This window comes from Opisthocomus hoazin, chromosome 1, assembly GCF_030867145.1.
Source record: "Opisthocomus hoazin isolate bOpiHoa1 chromosome 1, bOpiHoa1.hap1, whole genome shotgun sequence".
Taxonomy (NCBI): Eukaryota; Metazoa; Chordata; class Aves; order Opisthocomiformes; family Opisthocomidae; genus Opisthocomus; species Opisthocomus hoazin.
In genome coordinates, this window is record NC_134414.1 from 70315356 (window position 1) to 70338589 (window position 23234).

Consider the following 23234-nt stretch of genomic DNA (forward strand, 5'->3'; position numbering starts at 1 on the left):
TCCTGGCTGGAGAGTTTTGGGTTGCTTTTGGGTAACTCTAAGATAACTCTCCAACTGTGCTGACTGAGGATTCACACCGGCTGTTTGTTCGGTTTGTTGGTTCCCAGTTTGTTGGTCCCCACCAGCCTCCCCAGGGCCGAGGGCAGGAGGACCACAGCTGCACGTGTGGTAATGGAGCCCTCTCTGCCTCCCCCCGTCACACAATTCCGCACCCATTTTCCTCCGCGCAGCTCTCGACGCCCAGCCCCCCGGACTCCCAGCCCCATGACAGCCATGCTAGGGGACCAGAAATCTCAACATTTATTGTCTACTAATTAAAACAAACAAAATTCAACAAAGAAAACACCAAACCCAGGTTAATTTCCCTATGTAAGTAGCTGTAGAAAATACCAAAAGTTTGGGTCAAAGACCGCAGCAAACACCTACCTCATTGGCTCTTTTTATTATCTTGTCATCTATGTCTGTGATTCCCATCACCATGATAACTTCAATTCCAAAAAACCTAGTCATTATCCTTCGAATTATGTCAAACCTAACATAGGAGCTGGAAGAGAAAAAACATGCAGTAGTTAAGAACAAACTAACCGCCAGCACTAACAGCCACAGGGACAACCTCAGTACCCCAGCGCCTGCAACAAAAAGGTCTTCAGTGCACAACGCGCTTTTCCAAACCCAGCTAACACTTGCACAAAAGTCAAGCAAATTTCCCTTGAACTGGCCTACCCTCTTCTGGTATTAGTGACACATTACAGCAAATTTTCTGAGTGTTTTCCTTTGTTGCATCTCTTTATTCAAGGACTGACCTGCGTCGGAAGCTATGCGTGAGCCAGGAGGCTCCCTCAAAGCAAACAGGACGAACAGACACACGGATCAGATATTCTCGAAATGCATCCCTCGGGGTTTGTATATTCTAACAGGTTTTCAAAAGCCACAGGGCAGAAGAACAGGGAGAAATAAAACTGGGTTCAAATGAGCTTTGCTTGGGGTTGAGGAACAACTACAGCTACCAGCCACCAAGAAACTATTTCATTCACACACCACCGCAGATCTTTACTGATAACAAAGACGAGCTGCTCTGCAAGTTATTTGGTTTCACTTGCACTCGAGAATAAATTTTCAAATTATTCAGGCTCTTCGCCACAGAACAGAGCATTTAATGCTGATAGACTGACGTACCTACAAGCTGCACAGGGCTGCAGCAGCCGCTTCTGCGGCTCACAGACTCTCCACTTGTAATTCTCAAAACACACTTCGACTGAGTAAAACCCAATTATTAGGCGAGATATTAGCAGGTGACTAGGAGGGCCAGGCCTGCCTTGCAAGATGACGAGAATCCCCTGCCTGTGCTGGCTCTGGAGAAACACAGAGCCCGAAAGGAGACTCGCAGACCTACAGGTTCCAGTTCCACCCGCAGCTCCGCACCAACGGCAGCTCCCACGGCTCTCGGAGCAAAGAAGCGTGAGCAAATTTTGGACATGGATTTGAATCACAGAATGGCAGGGGTTGGAAGGGACCTCGGTGCATCATCTGGTCCAACCCCCCTGCTGAAGCAGGGGCACCTGCAGCAGGCTGCACAGGACCTTGTCCAGGCGGGTTTTGAATATCTCCAGCGAGGGAGACTCCACAGCCCCTCTGGGCAGCCTGTTCCAGTGCTCCGTCACCCTCAGAGGGAAGAAGTTCTTCCTCATGTTCAGACGGAACTTCCTGTGCTTCAGTTTGTGCCCGTTGCCCCTTGTCCTGTCGCTGGGCACCGCTGAGCGCCACCACTTGCCTCCTTCCCCTTAGCGGCAGGGACCAAGCAGCCTTACGGTTCAGGTCTATGGATGTGTAGTATCTTGATGAAGAAAAATATTTTTTGTTGTCGTTGTTTGCACTACACCCGTGTTGAAAAAAGCTTTTTGAAAGGTGGCACCTGCCGCCAGGGATATCCGATATAACGAGTACATTTAATGAATACCAGCTCACTGGGAGTAATGTTCATCTAATGTGGTGACATGATTCCACAAGAATATTAAATTGTTTTTTGGACCCCGTTCAGAGGAACAATGCCAGCATCAAAAGCTTGATATTTGATTTAACAGCCCTGCAGTCCTAGCTCCCAGAGCAGACAAAAATCTCGCACTGTTCCCTCTCGGGTGCAAGTGAAACCAACTGAACTGATTGGAAGAAACACCGCGAGAGCCAGAGCAGATCTCCTGACACCTCAGAAAGCAAGGTCCTTACCACTTCAGGACTGAATTAAAAAAAAAAAAAAAAACAGTCAAAATCAGGGGAACAGCAGAGCAGGCACAAGGGAGTGAACGAAATCTCCTCTCGTGTTCAGGCTTACTCTTCCTTCCGAGCATTCAGCCAGGAACCTGGGTGGCAGCCAGGCTGCGGCTCACACCAGCACGGCCAAGGCCAGTCTCAGAACCAAGGGGAAAAGTGGCATTATCTGCCAGTCTGATTTTTCTTCTTGATACAGAGTAAGTTCTGGATATTGTATCAAGGCACACAGAACACCCATTTTGAAGTCTGGAAGCACAACACACTAGAGAAAGTTGGGTTACTTCAAGAAATAAGAAATCCTTGTGGAGGGGAAGGAGGAAGAGAGAAAAATAGTAATGCCATTATTTTCAAATTCTTCTCATGGATCTCGAGCTCATTATTTGTTTCTGCATTATTACCTGCCACGTTTGTTGTGCCTGCCACAAGTCAAATGCAAAAAGAAGGGAAAAAATGAACTCTTAACAACAGGATAACATGATGTAAGAGTGTGACAAAAAAATAGTATTTTACAGGAGTAGCACAGTAGCAACAGCCATCACTCCGTTTCACTTCATGCTCTTTCCCGGTACATTTCCAGGCCTGTAGACCTCCATCAGCAGTACGCATTTCAGCTGTGCCTATCAAAGCTCTGCAGATAGACCCAGTTATTGTGGAAAAAAAATATATAAATTTTCTTTAAAACATAGAAAATCCAGGAGTGCTCCACAATCCTGAACAAACCAGCTGAGCAACTGGACATCAACACTGACACGTGCAAGACCTCAGACACCAGGAAGGAACAGCCAGCTCCTCACACCTGGAGGGTTTGACTGACCAGAAGACAGGTCTCCATTGTGGGCATCTTGCGCCACCACAGTGCTACAGGAACAACACGTAAAGGTGCTAAAGAGGCAGCAGAAAGAGTGTAACACAACTAGCTATCCGCACAATACACTGCTCCGAAGGTGATATTCGGCCCTAACTATTCTTTCTTAAATGAGCTAGTGAAGAGGTCAAACCCAGGTGGCACAGGTGTATGGCAAACCTCCACATCAGGAAAGCCTGACATTGTTAGGTTAGACATAGGATAAGACATAGGATAAGAGATAGGTAAGAGAACAGGCAGAGCCAGCAAGGCCTTCCTACTCTCTCCTTCAATCAAGAGATCCTGAAGGCAGGAGAACAAGGAAAATCCCTGACCAAAAAAAAAATAAAGACATTCAAAAGCCACAGAGAGCTTCAAGGCCAAAAGCTGAAACTCTCCACCTCTGTAACTATTGTACTCTGGATCCACTATACCCTTCAGTATCCGATCTAACAAAGAGAAGAACGGGCAGAGCACCAAGGTGCTACAAGGCACTCTACCCCATCGCCCTGGGTGCTGCAATGAGATGTCTGTATCTCCCCTTCCTCAGCACAATGTTTGATCAGTGAAGTGTTACGTTAGAAGAGCACCACGCACACATCCGGAGAGGAAAGACACCGAAAGGAGCTGGAAACGCACTGCGTGTGCTGTTCCCCCACTTCCACTTTGCTCCTTACAACTCCAAACACTGCCTTTTGCTCGGTGGTCTGAGGAAGCCTTTGCCCACACAAACTCTAAACCATAAGACCAAAAAGCAGGACTTTGTTGCGATAGGACAAGGAGCAATGGCTTTAAACTAAGGGAGGGTAGATTTACACTGAATATAAGGAAGAAATTTTTTTACACTGAGGGTGGTGAAACCCTGGCACAGGTTGCCCAGAGAGCTGGCAGATGCCCCATCCCTGGAAACATTCAAGGCCAGGTTGGACGGGGCTCTGAGCAACCTGGTCTGGGTGAAGACATCCCCGCTCACAGCAGGGCGGTTGGGCTAGATGACTTCTACAGGTCTCTTCCGACCCAAAGAGTTCTATGATTCTACAAAAAAAGTTTTGCAGCACAGACCAATTGTCCCCTAGGGATGGGAGCACCTCTGTAACTCCCTCCCGTCACACCGCGTCAGGGAAGACGGGCCCTACCGTACTAGAGAACCTCGACCGAGTGATGAAGAAAGCCATGTATTAGCATCTTTTCATACAGTTGATGATTTTAAGTTGCACTTATTTCAAGGTAAACCGTAACACATCCTGTATTACAATAACTGTGCATTTAACGACACAAAATGGTGTGACTTTTTTTAAAAAATATTGAAGTTCCCCTGAAGGCGCTAAATACAAACAAAATAATTCAAGATATCTCTCTGTGATTTTTACCTCACCAGTAAAAAGCTAGGTTAGTTTTCTGCTGAGACTGGACAAAAGCAAGGAGAAAGACACTGCCACATACACACAACATCACCGTAGCATTTAAGGAGACGTTGCCAACAGTTTGGGTGGTTTTTTGGGGGGGTTTTTTTGTTTGTTTGTTTGTTTTTTTTTTTTTTTTTTTTACACAATTGGTATTTTAAAATTTGCCTTTTACAGAAAGAAAGAGCAGTTATGCAGTACTCAACACCAAGCAAAACTCAACACGAGTTTCTGAATGAAGCTGAAACCGGACTAGCAGCTGTGAAATGCCCCACATTAAAAGGGAATTACCCCAAACACACAGCGCCGATCTTCACGCAGATGGACACCGTCCGAGAAACCCCCACCCTGCCAAGGAGCCCAACACACCTCCTGCTTTCAAGAGTTCAGAGACAGGAGCTCAAGAGCAGCTGAGCGGCTGCAGCCCCGGCCAGCTCCGCAGGAACCTGCGGGCACCCTGCACATCATCTCGCTGGCTATGCTTGGAAACAGCTGACAGCAGCCCTCCCTGGCGTATTTAAAGTATTTTTTCAAGGTTACTTTTAATGAAGCTGATTTGTTATTGTAATCATCCAAATAACGTATGGAGAAAATGCTGTGCTGTTTTGGTTTTGGGTTTTTTTTTTTTGTTATGTTTGTTTCTTTTTTTAAACACACTAAGACACTGAACTGTTACTATGCAAAATGATCTTTAAGCCACCCAGGCTCAGAGTTAAGAACAGATCATAGAATCATAGAATGGTAAGGGTGGGAAGGGACCTTAAAGATCATCTGGTTCCAACCCCCCTGCCATGAGCAGGGACATCTTCCACTAGACCAGGCTGCTCAGAGCTCCATCCAACCTGGCCTTGAACACTGCCAGGGAAGGGGCAGCCACAGCTTCTCCGGGCAACCTGTGTCAGTGCCTCACCACCCTCATGGTGAAGAATTTCTTCCCAATAACTAATCTAAATCTGCCCTCTCTTAGTTTAGAGCCATTCCCCCTTGTCCTGTCACTACACATCCCTGTGAAAAGCCCCTCTCCAGCCTTCCCGTAGGCCCCGTACAGGTACTGGAAGGCTGCTATAAGGTCACCCCGCAGCCTTCTCTTCTCCAGGCTGAACAGCCCCAACTCCCTCAGCCTGTCCTCATGGGAGAGGTGCTCCAGCCCTCGGATCATCTTCGTGGCCCTCCTTTATCTTATTAACCTTACAAGCAGCTTTTTAGCAGCCAAACAACCCCGAGCAGCTTTTCCATGGCGCTGACACCGCACCTAAACTCAAGTCGCGGCAAACCCGCGGTTTCACCCGGGCGGGAGGCTCAGCTCCGGGACCCCAACTCCTCTGCGCAAGAGCTCACGTCGCACCCGTACGAACCGAAACGACTTCCCCTGCTCAGCAAAAAGAGTGCGCGACCCCAGCGCTTCCCACCCTTCCCAACGCGGTCTGTCCGTCAGTCACCCGGCGCGGGGCCTGTCAGTCAGTCCGTCACCCGCTGCCCGCCGCTCCCACCCGCGCCGTGCCCACGCTGGACGGGACACCGACCCCCCCCCCGACTGTCCCCAGTCGCGACTCACCAGGCGTGCCCGAGGTGCGCCCGGTCGTACACGGTCGGCCCGCAGCTGTACCTGCGGAGAGGGGAGGCGAACCGCACCCGTCACGCCCGCGGACCGGCCCCGGGCCCCGGCCGCCCCTCTCCTCTCCTCCCCTCCCGCCCGCCGGGCCGGTACCAGGTCGCGACGCCTTCCGCGCCCAGCACCAGCGGCTCCTTGCTCCGGCTCCGGCTGTTGTAAGCCACGATCCCGCTGTCCCGCCCCGCCGGCGGCACCCACGCCCGCCGCCCCGCCGCGTCGCAGCACCGCCGCGCCGCTGCCTGCCCCCCGCCGGGGCCGGGGCCGCACCGCCGGGCCGCCGCCGCCGCTCCGCGCAGCATGGCCACAGCCCCCGGCCGCGGGCGGGGAACGGGCGGCCCCGCCTCTCCGCGGGGAGGGGGCGAGGGGAGCGGGCACAACCGGCCGCGCCTGTCGCCGCCACACCCGGCGCCGCCTGTGCCGGGGAACAGCGGGCAGCGGGGTAGCTACAGCCGCAGCGGCAGGAAGGGGCGGGGCCGCGCCGCCGCTGGGCCCGGGCGTCCGGCGGAGCGGCCCCGGGGTGAGTCCGGCGGGCCGGGGCTGCGGGACGCAGCCTTGCGCTTCGGTGTAACCGCACCAGCGCCCGGCTTCATCTTAACGGGGCTTTTGGCGGGGGAAACACGCGGTAACGGTACCGAAACGAGCTGCGGTGTGCCGGTTCGGCCCGACCGGGGTGAACCTGTCTGACGGTGCCTGGCGGGTCGGGGAGCGGCCGGCGGCCTGACGGCTCCCGGCAGCGACGCGCGGCGAGACGCTCCCAAGCCGGGCTTAGCAGATCGGAGCCTCAAAACCCACTCCTGCACCCGCCCAGCCCCACGCACCCCTGTGCAGCCCGGCGAGGTGCCGCGGGTGGCAGCGCGCTGGTTGTCACGGCCCGCTTCCTTCCCAGTGCCAGGGCGAGCGAAGGACGCGTGTTTTCTGATGACGTTTCCCACATCTCACGGCAGATTTGTTTGGCTTTCTTCCTTTCTTTCAGAGCGTAGCAAGGGAACGGAGCTTAACTGGCCGCAGCGCCTCGGTCCGCGTCGGAAACGATGGGCTGCTCACCTGGAGAGAACAGGAGTACGACGGCACAGACGTAAGGGTGCCAAAAGTCTTCTTTGACCAGCGTCTTGTTCCCGAAAGTAACTATGAGCAGGTACCGAGGAAACAAGCGAGAACTCCGCAAGCGTATGTCATATTTTGCCCGCTACTCTCCCAGCTTCTGGCCAGACGCCACCCTCAGCTGATGGCTTTGGGGTTTGGGGGGTGTGTGTGTCCCAAGTTTTTTTTCCCCTCCCTTAGTAGATTGCTCTACTGTAATTTCCCCGGCCTCTGCGAACCCGCGTCAACCCCAGCCTTTGGCAGGGAGTGCCGCAGCCCCGCTGCCATTTTTAGGAAGCACCCTCTTGGCACGTGTGGAAGTTCAGGCCCGTTGGGTCCAGCTGCGGCCACCCGTGCCCTGGTATGAGAAGAGAGCGCGAACGACTGGTGCCAGCGCGGGCTGTCTGCCCCGCTCCCGGCTGTCGTCCCCCGCACGAGCCCTCGAAGCGGGCTGTCCCAAGCGCCGCCTCGCCAGCTCTCCCCGACCGCCACATCGCTCGCTGCCGAAGCGCCTCGTCGGCCTCTGGGAGGAAGGCAGCACGGAGAGGTCGCAGCCTCCCTTGCCTGGACGCTGCAGGGACCAGGGCTGGCTGTGGCGAATGGCCTCGCGGAAGTCCTTGTGGTGTTTCCTCTCCTGCCTGCCAGGGACAGGTTTGATAGACTTTCCTCATATGTGATGTGATCATTTAAAATCATTGCCTTTAGATAATAGCAGATGTCCGTCTACACCTTGCTTCGTTTTAGAGAGTATCAGGTATAAACCACTAACAGAGACAAACATTTCCTTTTTTTCTTAATGTGCACTTCCCACAGTGTTTTTCATTTAACAGTCTTAACTTTTTGATCAAATAAGAAACCTATTTTACGGGCTCGCTAATTTGAGACTAGCTACGATGAAACTGAGGATACACCCAGTAACCTCTGTGAGTGTTTGCTTTATACGTTTTCTCAGGAAGCTTCAGAAGCCAGTTACTGCAGTTTCCATAGTGAGCCGGTTTTGAAGTCTTTGCTGCTCAACAGACATCCTGTCAAGAGTTGTCATTAACTCGGTTGTCTTCTTTGTTCTGTGCGGTGCCAAGCGCTTTAACAGAGTCCAAATCAATACTAGTAACAACGGGTGATTTTGAGCCCGAATGCCCGGTTTAGCTATCACGGATGGAACTGCCAACAGATCAGAAGAATGTGGGAGCTTTTTCTTTCCCTGGTGGTCTCGGAAGGCTTAGTGTCTGTGCTAGCCAGGCTGGCTTTTAGCATTTAGTCCAGAAACCTCTATGTCCTGCTGTAAAACATTACTTTTCTGAGGGTAGGAAAGGCTGCAGTTATTATTAAGTGCCTGAAATAAACAGTTATTGTTAAATGCCTAAAATAAACAGTTAACATCATTCACGCCTTAGATTTGTTTTAATGCAGTAGAATAAATTCAGTGGAACTGTTCTACAAGCACTGAAGTACTAAAAGAGTATAATTTCAAATGAAAAGTGATAGTAATCCTGAGGGATTAGAACCATAAATTATGCATCTTAAAAGTACCGGTGTTCTCGGAAACAATTGGTCTGCGGCTGTAGGCAGAGCTCTACTTTTGCCGCCTGTAACTGCCGCCCTTCCCCGTACCCTTATTCATGGCCTGGGACACGTGGAATGAGACGACAGTCGTCTGTCGGAGAGGGAGAACAGCGGCAAAGGATTTTGTGCCTCCATCAGGAGGCTGGTCTTTGCTTCCCCCTGGAGCAGAAGATGCCTTTGGAGGTTGCCAGCAGCGGTAGCCAGGGTACACCCGATCGATACCGGGCCCGGGCCTGCTGCGCTCCTGTCACTTCTGTATTTTCTGCTGAGTGGTGCATCTCCTGGTCAAAACCACACTGAGGTGTGTCTGTCCCAGCTTCAGGTGAACTGAGGTTTCAAGGTGACACCCACGTATTTAATGTTGTCAGGTCATCCTCTCACATTCTTCTTAGGAGCTGCTAAGGCTAAAACTTCATTTTTTAGAATAAATACTGAAACTGTAAGGTAAAGAGGTGACTCCTGAATGCTTTATATATTTTCTGTCCCTTTATCTGCATATGCAAGAAGACAATGTTTCCCCTCCAGGCTGGACTGAGATGAGAAATCTGGCAGAAACACGCTCTGTGTGTGCTCTCTGCCCGCAGCTCAGCAAAGCTTCTGGGGTGGGCAGCGAGGATCTTCGGGAGTTCTGGCTCCCCTGCCTCCTCCTGTTTCTTCCAGTTTCCAGTCCCTGGTATCCAGACCAGGACTACTTACAAGGTTTGTCCCCAAGAGGTAAAATCAGCGGGCAAATCCCAAGGCATGTTTTGTATCATAAGTAAATAAACAAAAATTAAGCTAAAAATTCTTTTTTCCCCCCCCTTTCTATTTATTGTTAGGATATACATGTTTTGTAAGGTTTTACAGTTTCCCCCCTATTACAAAAGGTGCTGCATTTTTCTTCTAAAAAATGAATCCACACCGTCTTAGAATTGCTGACAGAGGAGAAAGGCTGCATTTGTTGTGTTATCAAGAGCCCATTTCCAGTACCTGTGGCCCTTCTTGTCAGGGTCTAGTTCAGGAACCCGGCAAGGAAGCTGACTCTGAGACACTAAAAGGGGGAAAAAAAGGTTGTAAAGAAAAACTGCAAAAGTGAAGATGAGCTAAATCCACTGCAGTGGGCTGAATTTCTCTTAGCGCTCTGTAGTAGTCTATAGTAACAGACACATTTTGACATCTTTTGGAGCCTTTTTACAAAGCATAGGTACTTATCAGTTTGTCTTAAGAATCTTGTTTGAGACAGTTTTTATTCTCATTGTATCATGAATGCTTGACTCAGAAATACTGTAAATGTCGAGTGGCCATTCCCCCAAATATTCACAAAGTGAAGAGTATGTTTTATAAAAGAGAAATCATCTTGAGATAGCTATTCTAAAAGCATGATTCCTGGGAAATGAAATAAAACTGCAGAAGAAATTTCACTAGTGGACATAAAAAACAAAAACTTCCCTGCTCTTATCAAAAGCCTAGTAGGCTGGATGCTGAGTTTTTAACCCCATCTACTATTTTTCAGACAGCCTACCTGCCAACTGCTCTAACAAATTCTGCCTGTTTTTTGTCGGAAGTGTTTGGGTCCTGTGCCAGAGTTTACAGAAACAAGTCTGAGGGCTGGTATGAATTCAGCCAGGGGTCAGATATGCATCGTTGTCAGTGGTTTCCAACTGTTGAGGTTGTTGTGATTTAACCCCGGTCGGCAGCTCAGCCCCACGCAGCCGCTCGCTCACTCCCCCCCGCTGAGATGGGGGAGAGAGTCAGAGGGGTAAAAGTGAGAAAACTCGTGGGCTGAGATACAGTTTAATAGGTAAAGCAAAAGCTGCACGCGCAAGCAAGCCAAAACAAGGAATTCACTCACTGCTTCCCATCGGCAGGCCGGTGTTCAGCCATCTCCAGGAGAGCAGGGCTCCATCACGCACAATTACTAGTTCCAGTCACGATTTTCTGCTCACCTTTAATGCCGGTGCTGTTTAAGCTCACTAGGTGCAGCAAGTGCAAGAAAGGAGATGGCAGCAGCCAGAAAACAGGTGTGAAAAGAGGCAGCGAGTACAGCAGTCTCAGGGGAAGCAGAGGAAGAGATGAGAAGCTGTCTCCAGTGAAACACCCATGTTCTTAAGCAGGACTTGACATGGGGCGAGGGGGGGGGGGGGGAGACAAAACATTTAGAACGGCAGGCCTGTGTTAGGTGTTTGCAAAGTTTGTGAAATTCTTGAGCCTCTACTGGGAAGCAGGAAAAGGACCATCTCAGCTAGATTTGTTTTCCAGATCTTAGACTCCATTAATCCCACATCATTTGCTGACACAAACAGGTATTTCTGGCCCAAATATCTGTAAAGGGTGTACACTGTCCAGTGCACGGGCAATGCATATTGCATGAAAGGGTGAACTATGGCTTGTCTGCTGCTCTGCTCATCTCACGTGTTAACCTTTTGCAGGTTCGTTTCAAAACCTTCAACCATAGGCAAAATGAATAGACTTGTAAAATCCTATTCTCATCACCCAGGTAAGTGAATTTAGCCTCATAAGAATAAAGAGAAAAATAAGAAAAAAAACTCCACATGTAAATGTAAAAGAGAGGGATTAAGCTATTAAATGGTGGAAAACAGTAATTCATTAGAAGGAATAACTCATCTGATTCGTCTGTACCTATGAAGTATAATGACTAATGATCCAAAGACACTATATTTTCTAATAAATAGAGACATAGCTGTAGTAATTACATAGTATTTCATATGGCAATATTCAACTAAGACAAAGAAAGAGAAAGCAGGCAGCCAGAACTCCTTATACCAGCCATCCTCACACATTCAGTATCTGCATTCGTGGAACATGTTTGGAGATTAGGGATTTTATGTTCCTCATATTAAGAATTCTGAACTTTATGCTGATGAGATGGAATAACCATAATGACTGGAATAACAACAATTACTGGAATACTCATATGTTACATGAAGTATATGTTATATAATATTATCTATACATAATATGTATGTTACACAGCAGTTGCCCGAGTCATCGATCTGGTTATAGGTTCCCTTGATTCCCACTGCTCTAAGTTTAGATCTTCAGTAAGGTTAACAGCTTCAAGAAACTTTTGAAAAACCCAGAGATCTGGGTTTCTAAACAGGAAGGATTTCTTGTAATCAGAGCAAAGGAGTTTGGAAGCAGAAGGAGGAGAATTAGATGCTTGATCTTCCTCTGGAGCATAGAAAATAGGAAGAAAATGAAGCCCGTGAGTCTCTTCCTTCTTTGACACATGAGAATCATTCCCTACACTTCTACTTATGAGTGCTCCACCAGAGTAAGAAACGGGCCCCTAACATACAGAAGAACAACTGAAACTCCATTCAAAATCTCCCATCTCTCAGCTACTGCAGTTCAGGGGCAAGAGGCCAAAGTAAAAAGAAAGCAGGGAAGGAGGAGAAGCAGCAGAGACAGGCAATGGGTATCAGCTCTGCACCTGCCAAAACTTTCCAGCATGGAGATGTACATATACACCTCGTTTCCCCCCCGGCTTCCTGGAGGAATGGCCAACATGCTGCTGAACCTAGAGCAGGGTGCAGAGAATAGGTATTGCTAGGTCAGGTATATTTGATTACAGCACTACCCAAAGCACCATCTTGGGGAACTGTGAAAGGAGACCTTCAGAGCGCGCACCAAACGCGTTCTCAGGCGAGCTCAGTCCCATCCTTTCTGTACGACTTGTGCGAGGTCGGATGATGGGTTTTTTCTGTCACTTCTCAGGCAACATATGAGAGGCTAACTGAGGAAGATCCAGTAGACAGCACTTTTAAGAGGTAGATGATACCAGGTGCTCTATCCTCAGCGCATCCAAGCCTATCGATACTTTTCATCAAATTGCTGAAGCCTAGCAGGCCACAACTGCACTTCAAAGTTGTACCTCCCTAATTTTCATGTGTGAGAAGGAGAAACACAAGTTCTTGTGTAGTAAGTTCGCAGTTTACGAATTGATTTATTATTTGTGTGTGTAATTACTACTGTATGTCTAGAATGGTGGTGAACTTTTTTGCAAGAATGACTTTTTTTGGGACTCATTTGAATTCTTTTCAGATGTCTTGGCCTCTGCTGAGTCGTAATTATTGCCTTGGGTTCTTACACTAGCCAAGGGACTGTTAACTACCTTTAATTATTGACAGGGGCTCAGCCTCTTCAAGGCAAGGGTGAAACAGGCTGTAACTACCAAGGTGGTGCCAACAATTTAGCACAGGTGTTCCCAGGCTAGTGCTGCCATTACACAACTCCCTCTCCATGCCACCGTAAACCAGAGCACACAGGTCCAGAAACACTGGCTTGGAGCACTGCCTAGACACTGTAGTACTCATCATCATTTACACACTTACGATCTCAGGTTTTCGAGGTTTACATCAGCGACTCATGGAAACGGAAAACGAGGGGAAGAAAAGAACAGAGAACTTGCAGGTATGTTCCAAAAACGTGCACCTGCGCTCCGACATCTGCCCGAAAGAGTGGGGCAGGGTCAGTTCAAAACGGGATTAGCCTACGCTGTGGGAGACGGGCTCTGCTCCTCAGCAGCATTTCGGTGCTTGGCCCCACTGGAGGGACTGGTGAGATACCTGCCTGCGCTCCCCTGAAAAACCTCGCGCCGGGCCTTCAGCCACCAGGTCGATGACGGCAGCGGAAACACTTCCAACGGGGCTGAGGTGCCGAGGTCCCCGCTCCGGCCGTGCTCCCTCTGCTCCCCACCCGCAGGCCAGCGCCTCGGTGAACAACGCCCGCACCCCAGCAACGATGAGTCGGTCTCCCCGAAGCCAGAGCACTGCCGGGGACGTCTGTAAAAATTAAAAAAAATAAATAAGAGGCAGAAAGCGCGCGTTGTTTCGTTTCACCGGAGCCGGTTTTCCAGGCCGGCCTCCCCCCGCTCCTCGCTACCCGACACCGCCGGTCCCGGGTGCCTGCGGGCTCCTGGGACGCCCCGACGAGGGACGGGAAAAGGCCGCCGGCAGCGGCACCACCCCCCGCCGGGCCGGGACCCACCCCGCTGCCACCTCCTCTTCCTCCTCCCCTCAGCGTCCGCCCGCCACGCTGGGCTCCCGGGCGGAGCGGGGACGGCCCGCGGCGCTCCCCCTGCCGAGCGCGCCCCCCCCCCGGCAGTGCGCATGCGCCGTCGCTCGGGGGCCGCTGGGAGGCGTAGTCGGGTCCTGCCCGTGACAGGCGGCTCCATTTTCTCCTCGCGCTGCGGGCGGCGCGCATGCGCGCGCCCGCCTCCCCCCGCCTCCCCGCCCCCCCGGCGCGTTCTAGCCCCTCCTGCCGCGGCCGGTATCCCGGCAGCGTTGTTAGCGCGGCGTCCGCCCGGCGAGGATTGGCCGAGGGCGCTGCTGGGCGGGACACGAGGGAAGAGGCGATTGGCTGAGGCGGGTGTCACCCGCCGCGGGGATGATTGATGCGGCTGCCCGCTGAGGAGGGAGGCGGTTGGTAACGCTTCTCCTCAGCGTCCGGCGCCGGGCGCAGCCCTCACCCCCGAGCGGCCCGGCCCGGCCCGGCGTCGCGTCGCGCGGTTCCCGGCGCCCCGCTCTCCCCCGTCAAGCCCCCGGAGCTGCTCTTCCCCGGCCTGAGGCGCAGCCTCCGCCGCCGGCTCGCCGGAGGCGAGAGAGACTCTTCCAAAGTCCGTGCCCTACCGCAAAAGCACCCAGCTCGCCCCGGCCGGCAGCCCGGCGGCCCCGCTCCCCTCAGCCTGCCCCCCGCCGGCGGGCCGCTCCGCTCGTAGCGCCCGCGCAACTTCACCGGAGCCTCCCCTGCTCCCCTCCCCTCCCCTCCCCTCCCCGCCCGCGGGGGCCTCCCCCCCTCCCTCCGCCGGCACCGAGCCGCCCGCCCCCCGCGCTACGGCCGCCTTCCCTCCCCAAACGTGAGTAAGGGGAGGAGGGACGATGAATATGCGGGGAGCGCTGGGCCCGCCGCGGTTCCGGGAGGAGGAGGAGGGAGGGGGGGGGGGAGGTGTGTGTGTGCGCGCGCGGTGAGTGTGTGTGTGTGTGTGTGTGCGTGTGTATATACAGCGCTGGGAGGGGTGCGCATGCGCCGTGCGTGGCGGGGCCGAATGTTTCCCAAGTGTTTGAAACTGGTATTTGGGTTTTCCACGCTTATCAGGCGCGGCGTGCGGGAGCGGGGAGCCTGCCTTCCTATCGCCGGGGAGCGGCGGCGGCGGCGAGGAGAGCCGGGGACGCCGGGAGCGGCGGCAGAGGAGGAGCGGAGCGGCGCCGGCGCGGGCAGAGGGGCTGCCGCTGCCTCTGACAGGCACTTCGCAGAGCGCATTTTGTTTCCAGATTGTTTCGGAGGAGCTGGGTTAAGCCCCCCTCCTTTCTCCTCCTCCTCTCCCCCCCCCCCCCCCTTCTCACACACACACACACACACACACAAATCCCTCTGATTGTTCCTACCACCTCCTTCGTGAATTACCCGCAACGACAGCCATTCAATCAGCTGCTGCTGGCTGTAGGGGACTAGCGGAGGGTGTGTGTGTGTGTGTCTCTCTCCCTCCCTCTGTTCCACACCAGAGGAGTCAGATGTAGCTTCTCTCGGGTTTTTTTTTTGGGGGGGGAGCTACAGGGAGAGGTGGGCAGGGAGCGAGCCGTTCGCCGGGGTTGCCGTCTTCGGAGGCAGCAGCACTTGCTCCCGCACAGACAGGGAGAGAGAGGTGTGGGGAAGGAGAATTTTTTTTTTTTTACCCCCCCCCCCCTCCTTCTTCGCCGGATGAAAATGTTGAGTCCTGCGAACGGAGACCAGCTTCACCTAGTGAACTATGTGGAGGATTATCTGGACTCCATCGAGTCTATGCCCTTCGATCTGCAGAGAAATGTCTCCTTGATGAGGGAAATTGACGCCAAATACCAAGGTAAGTGCTCGCTATATGCGCGTGTGTGCGTGTCCCCGTGTGTGCGGTATGGGGCTGGGGGGCGGGGGGGGAGGGTGTCTTTCCCTTTCTTTTCTTCAGAGCTGAGCCGCGGCTCCGTTTGCCCCTCTGCACCCCGCAGGGATGGTAGTTTTATTTTTGGGAGGTGAGAGGAGGGGGAGAGAGCCAGGAGGAGAGATCCGAGGAGAGAGAGGGGCTGATCTGCAGCGTTAGCTCTTGTCATGGGGCGGAACAAAAGGTCTCCGGCTTCTCTTATTAAGCAAGGACTCTGCTTTTCGGTGTAAATTGCTGGCCGAGAAGGCGGGGGCAGGGAAGTGGGGTGTGCGGTGCACAAAGGGGGGGGGGGGCGTCCCCGGCCGTGGGGCTGAGGTGGAAGGGTTTGGGGGTACGGGAGAAAGTGCTTGGTGGACGGAGAGATTACAGCACAACATTTAGGAATGTACAGTATTCATTATGGCTGTAGTAGGGGAGAGAGGCAGCGGGGGGGTGGGGAGGGAGGGGGGGAGGAGAGGGGGGTTCGGAGAGTGGGGGGCAGGGTGCGCTTTCTTCGCTCCCTCCTCGGTGGGGTCTCGTTGTAAACCAGCCCCGCTCTGTGAGGCGGGGGGGGGAATACGGTCGGGTTTACGGATCTGCGGAAGGCTGGAGTGCCCCCTCCCTCCGCCCCCCCCCTCCCCCCCTTGCTGCCGGCACTGGGGGCACAACGTCCCCGTGCCCCACGGCCGGAGGGGAGGGGGGAAGCAGGCTGGTTCGTGCGGGGCTCGGGGCAGCTGGTGTCCGCTCGGGAAGGGGGAGTGGGGGGCTTCGTTCTGTGCCGCCGGCTGCGGTGACAGGCGGGGTGCCGGAAGGGGGAGAAGGGGGGGGCGGACGGACGCCCCGCGCCCCCCTGCATGTGGCCTCGGGGGCAGTGGGCAGCGAGCTCTGCCGTGCCCCCAGCCGCTCGTCGGGCAGCCCGGCGGCGGCTCCCGGGGGAAACTTGCCCGGGCGGGAGCGGGCTGGCGGTCAGGGGAGGGGACGTGAAAGGGAGGGGAGGGCGGGGAGGCCACCGCGGCTCCCGCCCGCTCCGAGCACGCACGGCCAGCGGCGCCTCCGCGCTTTGCTGGGGAATCGGCATCGTCGCGGCTTTTATTAACGCCCCTCATTAGCATATCGCGGCTGGCCCCGCCCCCGGCGGGGCTGATAGGGGGAAAGCCTCCCCATGGGCCGGCCGCGGCCCGCCTCCTCTGGCCGATTGGCCGTCGGGCGGGGCTATGCCGCCTCCTGCCCCGCCCCCTCGTGACGTTTCGAGAAGCAACTTTTCTGTGGGGTTGATTTGAATACCTAGGCCTGCCCCGGCCTGTGGGTTCTGATTGGCTGGGGCGGCAGCAGCGGGCAGGCCAACCTTGGGCGTTCGGAGTCTGACTGACGTGTTCGAGGGGCGGGGGGGGGGGGGCGCCGTACTTCCCGCCTCCTCTTGCTCGTGAATAGCGCGCTGGTGCTGGAGGGGGCGGGCGCGAGCTCGTTCTGCCCGCTGCGATTGGTTGGGTTTTTATTTTTTTTTCATTACTAGTTTTTTCTCCTGTGGTTCTTTCTGGTTCCGATTGGGAGCGCCGGGCCGGCAGGGGCGGGCTCTCCGCGTCGGCAGCTCTGATAGGCTCCAGGGTGGGCGGACCGCCGCCCCTCTCCCCCGCTTCCTCTGTTCCCCCCTCCCCCCGGTACGCTGCGAACCGGGGGGAAGCCCGCCGGTTTCCTGCCGGAGAACAATAGCTGCTCCGTCACTTCCGGGGCGGTGCCGCCGCGCTGGTTGCTAGGAGATAGGCGGCCCCCCGTGGCCCGGCGGGATGACGCCGCTTCCCGGCCGGCGCGCGGGGGGCTGCCTTGCCTCGAGGCCGTTAGGGCCCGCCGCGCCGTCATGGCGGCGCCCGCCGCCCTCCCCGGGCCGCGGAGCACGCGGGCTGCCGGGCCTGGAGCGGGGCGGGGCCGCAGAGAGGCGGGGCGGGGCCGGAGGTGGTGCCGTAGAGGGGCGGGGCGGGGCCGCGGGTGGCGCGGAGGCGCCGCCCGGTGGTCCCCGTCAGCACGGGCAGGCGGGCGCGCCCGGCACTGCGTCGTGCCCCGGGGACGCGCTCATCGGGGGCTTCGCGGGGCTCGCGGTGGCGGCAGCCAGCTGCTGCTGCCGTGTGAGGCGGCGGCGGGGCCGTTGAAGTAGCGCTTCGCTGAGGGCGTGAAGTCGCTGTTGGCTTGGTGGGACCGAGAGCGCGGAGGGAAGCGCCGGCTGCGGTCAGGCGGGTCGTGTTGCCGCGCCAGCTGCCGGGGCGTGCTCAGCTGGCGTGGGGAGCACGGGCTGCCGCTCGGGGAGCGGGCGTGAACCCCCCCGTCAGCTCTCCGTGTCTTCACTGAGCGTGAGGAGCGCCTCAGCGTGCTCAGGACACCTGCCCAGGCTGGGCAAAGCCTAAACCGCAGGGTAACTGCTAGGTGCGTGTGTGTCGCAGTCTCGTACTTAAAAAGCTTAAACGAGTTGTGCTGAGTGCTGTTTGCATCTGTGAGAGATCCTGGTTTCTGCTGGGTGAACTGAGGTTGGGTTTTTGTATATTGGTACGTTTTGCTTCTCTGAGGCAGAGTGTCCTAACCTGTGAGAAAGGGAAAAATCCAAGAAGAAAGGAGAGGCAGGAAAAACCTTGTATTTTTGAGGACTTACTATGGAAATGCTGAGGGTCCTGTGTGTTGGAGCTGGTTTGGGTGTCGTAGTGAAACTCAAAAACATCTGCTCAAAAGCAGGTTTCTAGAACTTTGCTGCAGCGTTCTTTCTTACGTGCTCTGGGAACAGTCCTTGAGGTGCAGCTCAAGACCTAACATACCTTCAGTGTTAGCATTTTAAATCGGAAGCTGTAGCTGCTCCCGTTGTTCCATATCATCTTTAACGTTATCTTCTGTTTAATCTCCTTGCAGTAAATATTTAATGAATATTAATATTTATTATTTAAGTAGAATCTAAAAGAATTTCATATTTATTTCTGTGTTTTTAAAAGTAAGTAACAGTTTTTTTACAGAAAGTATAAGGAGCAAATCACCTAGACATCTGGGATATGGCAATCCCGATTCTGTAGTCCTAGGCATTTAAGTGGCCTCACAATTTCAGCAAAAATAACTCGGCAGTATCGGATGAAACTTGACAGAGCTTGGGGTCCAGCCCCATGTGTTCGGACTTCTTCTGTATCAGCTGCCAAGTATGACAGTGATCGATTGTTAAGTAACCCAGCATCTGATTTCTGTGCTGGTTTGGGCTTACTTTCTCTCCCACTCTCAGTCATTCACCAAAAATATTAAGTGGTGTTATAGAGAAAATGTCCAGGAAAACAATCTGTTAATTTCCCCTCTAATTTTATAATTAATTCTGGTACTTTTGGTGGTGTCTATATATTTGTTTAGTTAGTTAGTTCTTTTGAATTACTGATAAGTTTAAAGGGAAGAATTTTTAGCATGCATAAAATTATATTTAGTCCCTTTTTTTCCGAAGTCGGCATTTGCTGCATGGATGGGACAATACGGGAAGGCTTTGTTTCGCCATACTCCCTGTGGAAAATATTTATGGTTTTTTATTTCTTCCTTGCAGAAATTCTGAAGGACCTGGATGATTACTACGAAAAATTCAAACGAGAGACAGATGCCGTGCAGAAGAGAAGAACGTTGCACTGCATACAGAGAGCCTTGATTCGGAGTCAGGAACTGGGGGATGAGAAGATCCAAATTGTCAGTCAGATGGTGGAGCTCGTTGAGAACAGAACGAGGCAAGTGGACAGCCACGTGGAACTGTTCGAGACTTGTCAGGAGACGAACGATACCACTGGCAACAGCGGGAAAGCCAGCCAGGATAAGTCAAAGAATGAGACAATCGCGCAGGCTGAAAAGCCCAACAATAAGAGATCGAGGCGGCAAAGAAATAACGAGAATCGAGAAAACGCTTCAAATAACCACGACCACGATGACATCACCTCAGGAATGCCAAAGGAGAAGAAAGCAAAAACGTCCAAGAAAAAGAAGCGATCCAAGGCTAAAGCAGAGAGAGAAGCTTCTCCCCCAGACCTTCCTATTGACCCTAATGAGCCGACTTACTGCTTGTGCAACCAAGTCTCCTATGGAGAAATGATAGGATGCGACAACGACGAGTGCCCCATTGAGTGGTTTCACTTTTCCTGCGTGGGACTCAATCATAAACCAAAGGGCAAATGGTACTGCCCCAAATGCAGAGGAGAAAACGAGAAAACTATGGACAAGGCGTTGGAGAAGTCTAAAAAAGAAAGGGCCTACAACAGGTAGTTGGTAGACTTCTCGTAGCAAAGAACAACAAAACCACCAAACCAGTGTATTTATTGACAGCATCACCTTTGTTGAGGTGAAAGGATTGTAAAATGTATATTTTTAAAGGAGGTTTAAAACCGAACCATTCCTGTTATAGGGACGGCAATAAGCGATTTTGTTTTTCGTTTGGTAAGCTGTAACAAGAATGTGGTCTGTGGACCAATGTATTCCAAAAGTAAAGTTATAAGAGTTTAAACTGAATATTCGGGTGGGTCTTAAATGAATACTTCTCTGGGTTTGTTTGGGTTTTTTTTCAGTGCTGGTAGCACTCTACCCATTAAAATTTTGATGACAAATATCTCTGAAATGTAATTTCGTTTTCTTTATTGAAGAATGTTATTTACCTTTTGAGCAAAATTGTTAAACATTTTAGCCATCTGGTTGTATCTGAATAAAGCTGCAATACATTACAAATGTAACTTCTTTTGGTGATAAGCAGTGGAAGAACAAACGAAAGGAGGGTAAAATTTGGTTCCTGCTACAAAGTGTCAGTATAACAGTTCAATAGCAAATGTTTAAATAGGCTTAGAGGATTATTTTTTAAAAAAAAAAGTTAATGGTTAAATTTTACACAACAAATATTTTATATGCTGGCCAAGTACCGCAAGGGCCATTTTAAAATGATTGAATATGTTTTATATTTAACCAGGACGTGGTTTAGTAATGAGACTTAACATAAATGAAGCTTTATACTGTCACAGATAGTAGTGTAGCAATCCTTAATTTGTTTAAGTTGTATAAATGTACATTTTTAAGTGGCGTTGCACTTACTGTATTATACTTGGAAATGCAGCCAAATGCCATTGTGTAACCAATGTGCATTTCCTGCTGTATGTATGAAAATTGTACAGCTGTGATACTAAGAAATAAATGAAATGACTTTGACAGTTTGCTTCTTTAGCAATCATGTTTAATGAGCATTCATATAGCTTTAAAAAAAAATATTATCTCCAACCTCAGCAGCTCCAGCAAGCTGCCGCGAGGAAGCCTGAAACTGTTGTAGTGGTAACCAAATTACAGTTCCGATAATGAATCTTCGCAGGCCGTGTGGCCGGCAAGGTCGTAGGAGAGCCAAAGCAGCACCGAGCTTCCCATCCAACCCCGCTCTTTTTGTGCCTGCGGTCACTCCTGGACCTGGCCGTTCAGCCAAAAATCGACAGCGCAGCGCTGGTCTTGTTTGGTTGGTTTCATGCTTTTATGCCGTGGATGTAAATTACTCCGTGTTTGTGATCAGCAGAGAGCTCTTCTGCGTGACGGCGCTGTCAAAGCGTTGCTGCGGCCGTTCCAGGGTGGACATTTTTATTCTTCATGGTCACCTCATAACGTTAGCTGTGACCGAGGCGCTGCGTGTCAGATGAGCCATCCAGTTCCTCTGTCGCTTATCTTCGCGGTGAAGCTTGGTCAGGCTGGAGGCTGCAGGGGCCGACGTTCTGGCTGATTTCATCTCCTCGTCCCACTGGGGCCCTTCCCTGCCGGTGAGAAGGGGACGGGGCCAGTGGCGGGAAGGCCGTGCAAGCCAAGGGTGTGAGATCCGGTGGGTCAGGCAGGGGTCTTGTGGGAGCTTGGGAGGCTGGGGCTGGGGCTCTTTGGAACTCAGCGTTCTCTTAAAATATATAATTGGGTTGTTCTACTTCCTGGACAGTGAAACCACACCACGGAAGGCGCACTGCTCTTCCCTGACGTGCTCCAGCAGGTCCTTCTGTTGGAAGTAGGGGAGGCAAGATTCTGGGTCCAGTGGAACACGAGGCAGTTGGAGGGGCTCGGGGTTCTGCAGAGATGTACTGAAAAGCCACAAGATGCGCCGCGTCACCTGGCGTGGGTGTTCCCTGCCAGACAGACGGACAGTGACGAGCAGAAGTCCTGTTTCACTTCTAAGCAGGCACACTGAGCGCGTGTGTGTGTGCGTCGTCGCCTTTGCAGTTGCTACAGCGCGTTGCAGTACACTGAGCCACCTTTGCCCTGGGCAAACGACCGCTCCAGATCACGTCTCCCGCTCCTGAGGCGCTTTAGGGTTGGTGTGTAATTTCTCTGCTCCCTTACCCTCCTCTCTAGAGCCTTCTAATTTTCCATTTTCCCTACGCACTGACCACTCTTCCCTGCTCCTCCCTCCCTCCACTTGCTGCTGTTGGGGCTAATCCCGACGTTTCTGGTCTTTTCCGCCTCAGCCGTTCTGTTGCCCTCCCACCAGCCGGCGCCGAGAGCGTGGATGCTTCGCAGGGTTGTACTTGGGGAAACCCCAGCGAAACTTCGCGTGAGCCAGCGCAGACACGGTTTCAAACCACAGCCCCGTTCCTGAAGCGTCTGCGTTGCTTCTGGCAGGCGTTTTGAATGTGAAGAGCCAGAAGAAAAAACAAGGGTGTGAAGGAGCGTGGTCAGAAAGCTCAGCTGAAGGTGGAGCGGTAGAGCAGTGTTTTCACTGCCCGTCAGCGAGGACGTTTCCAGGCGCTGAAGGCTGGCTGTGGTCTGCCATGCTTCAGTGTCCCGCAGAAGACAGCTGCCGGTCTGCAGAGCAGCGCGGAGTTTCGTCCCTTTCCACGTTTCCCTGCGGCTTGCGTTGTCTTCCCAGCGTGCCCGGTCACGGGCTGCAGCGCAGTCCTGCGACTGGACCCCGAGGGCTGCTGGGCCCGGCGCGGTGCCGTTTGGCAGCTCTCGTTTCAGCTGATGGGTGCAATTAATGATTTTGGTTAGCTGTGGCGCTGAGCTCTTTGTTGGTGGAAGTGAAGCCATCTCCTGTTTTACTGACAGACTGCCAAGTGCTGCAGACTGTGCAAACTTTGCTCTGGCTTTGATGTCTTGTCTAAAAAGCTGTCTTTACAGTCCTCCTTTCTTAGTTATTGGCGGTGAATTTAGTGGCCACGAGAAACTGTCATCCTTGGAGCCAGATTTTCTTAAATTGGCTTAAATTCCGCATGACAGACCAGGTAACTTGCAAGCTTACACTGCCCAGCGGGGTGACTGCTGTGACTCGGGGAGACCATCTGCAGGTTTGAGGAAACATCTGAAACTCTCAGTGCCCCGTTCCCTGCGCAGCTGCCAGCAGAAGGCTTGGGTGAGAGGAGAGCTTAGCTAAGGCTTCCAACTCCTTTCCCGCAGGCGAGCGAGCGGCTGTCAGGTACCGTAGCACTAATACAGTACGTAAAATTTAGCCGATGTTTGCTGAGGGAGTCACAGCTCCAGCTGCAAAACGTTCCCAGCGGGACGGAGGGGGAGAACGACCGTGAGCCTGAAAGAGCGGAGCAAAGCATCTGTTTCAACCATTGCGTCACCTGAAAG

The 23234-nt window shown here is 52.8% G+C and overlaps 3 protein-coding genes across 3 annotated transcripts in view; 2 read left to right on the plus strand and 1 right to left on the minus strand.

The window, feature by feature from the left end:
- The window catches only part of CARS2 (cysteinyl-tRNA synthetase 2, mitochondrial), a 40582-nt gene extending 34060 nt beyond the window's left edge, over positions 1-6522 (minus strand). Inside the window, exons 1-3 of the mRNA XM_075424793.1 lie at positions 6224-6522; positions 6071-6121; positions 427-544 (exon numbers count right to left, since the gene is read on the minus strand). Coding sequence (XP_075280908.1) covers positions 427-544; positions 6071-6121; positions 6224-6426 — 372 coding nt within the window. The 5' untranslated portion in view covers positions 6427-6522. The remainder of the gene's footprint in view (positions 1-426; positions 545-6070; positions 6122-6223) is intronic.
- LOC142363175 (uncharacterized) lies at positions 6425-8589 on the plus strand. The gene is made up of 4 exons (XM_075436431.1): positions 6425-6644; positions 7101-7202; positions 7502-7858; positions 8160-8589. The coding sequence occupies exons 1-4, from the start codon at positions 6425-6427 to the stop codon at positions 8192-8194; spliced, it is 714 nt and encodes a 237-aa protein (XP_075292546.1). The 3' UTR covers positions 8195-8589.
- A 6001-nt stretch (positions 8590-14590) lies between these two features.
- Positions 14591-20835, plus strand: ING1 (inhibitor of growth family member 1). Its single transcript, XM_075424818.1, has 3 exons — positions 14591-14627; positions 14867-15611; positions 19216-20835. The coding sequence occupies exons 2-3, from the start codon at positions 15470-15472 to the stop codon at positions 19917-19919; spliced, it is 846 nt and encodes a 281-aa protein (XP_075280933.1). The 5' UTR covers positions 14591-14627; positions 14867-15469; the 3' UTR covers positions 19920-20835.
- Positions 20836-23234: the final 2399 nt, after the last annotated feature.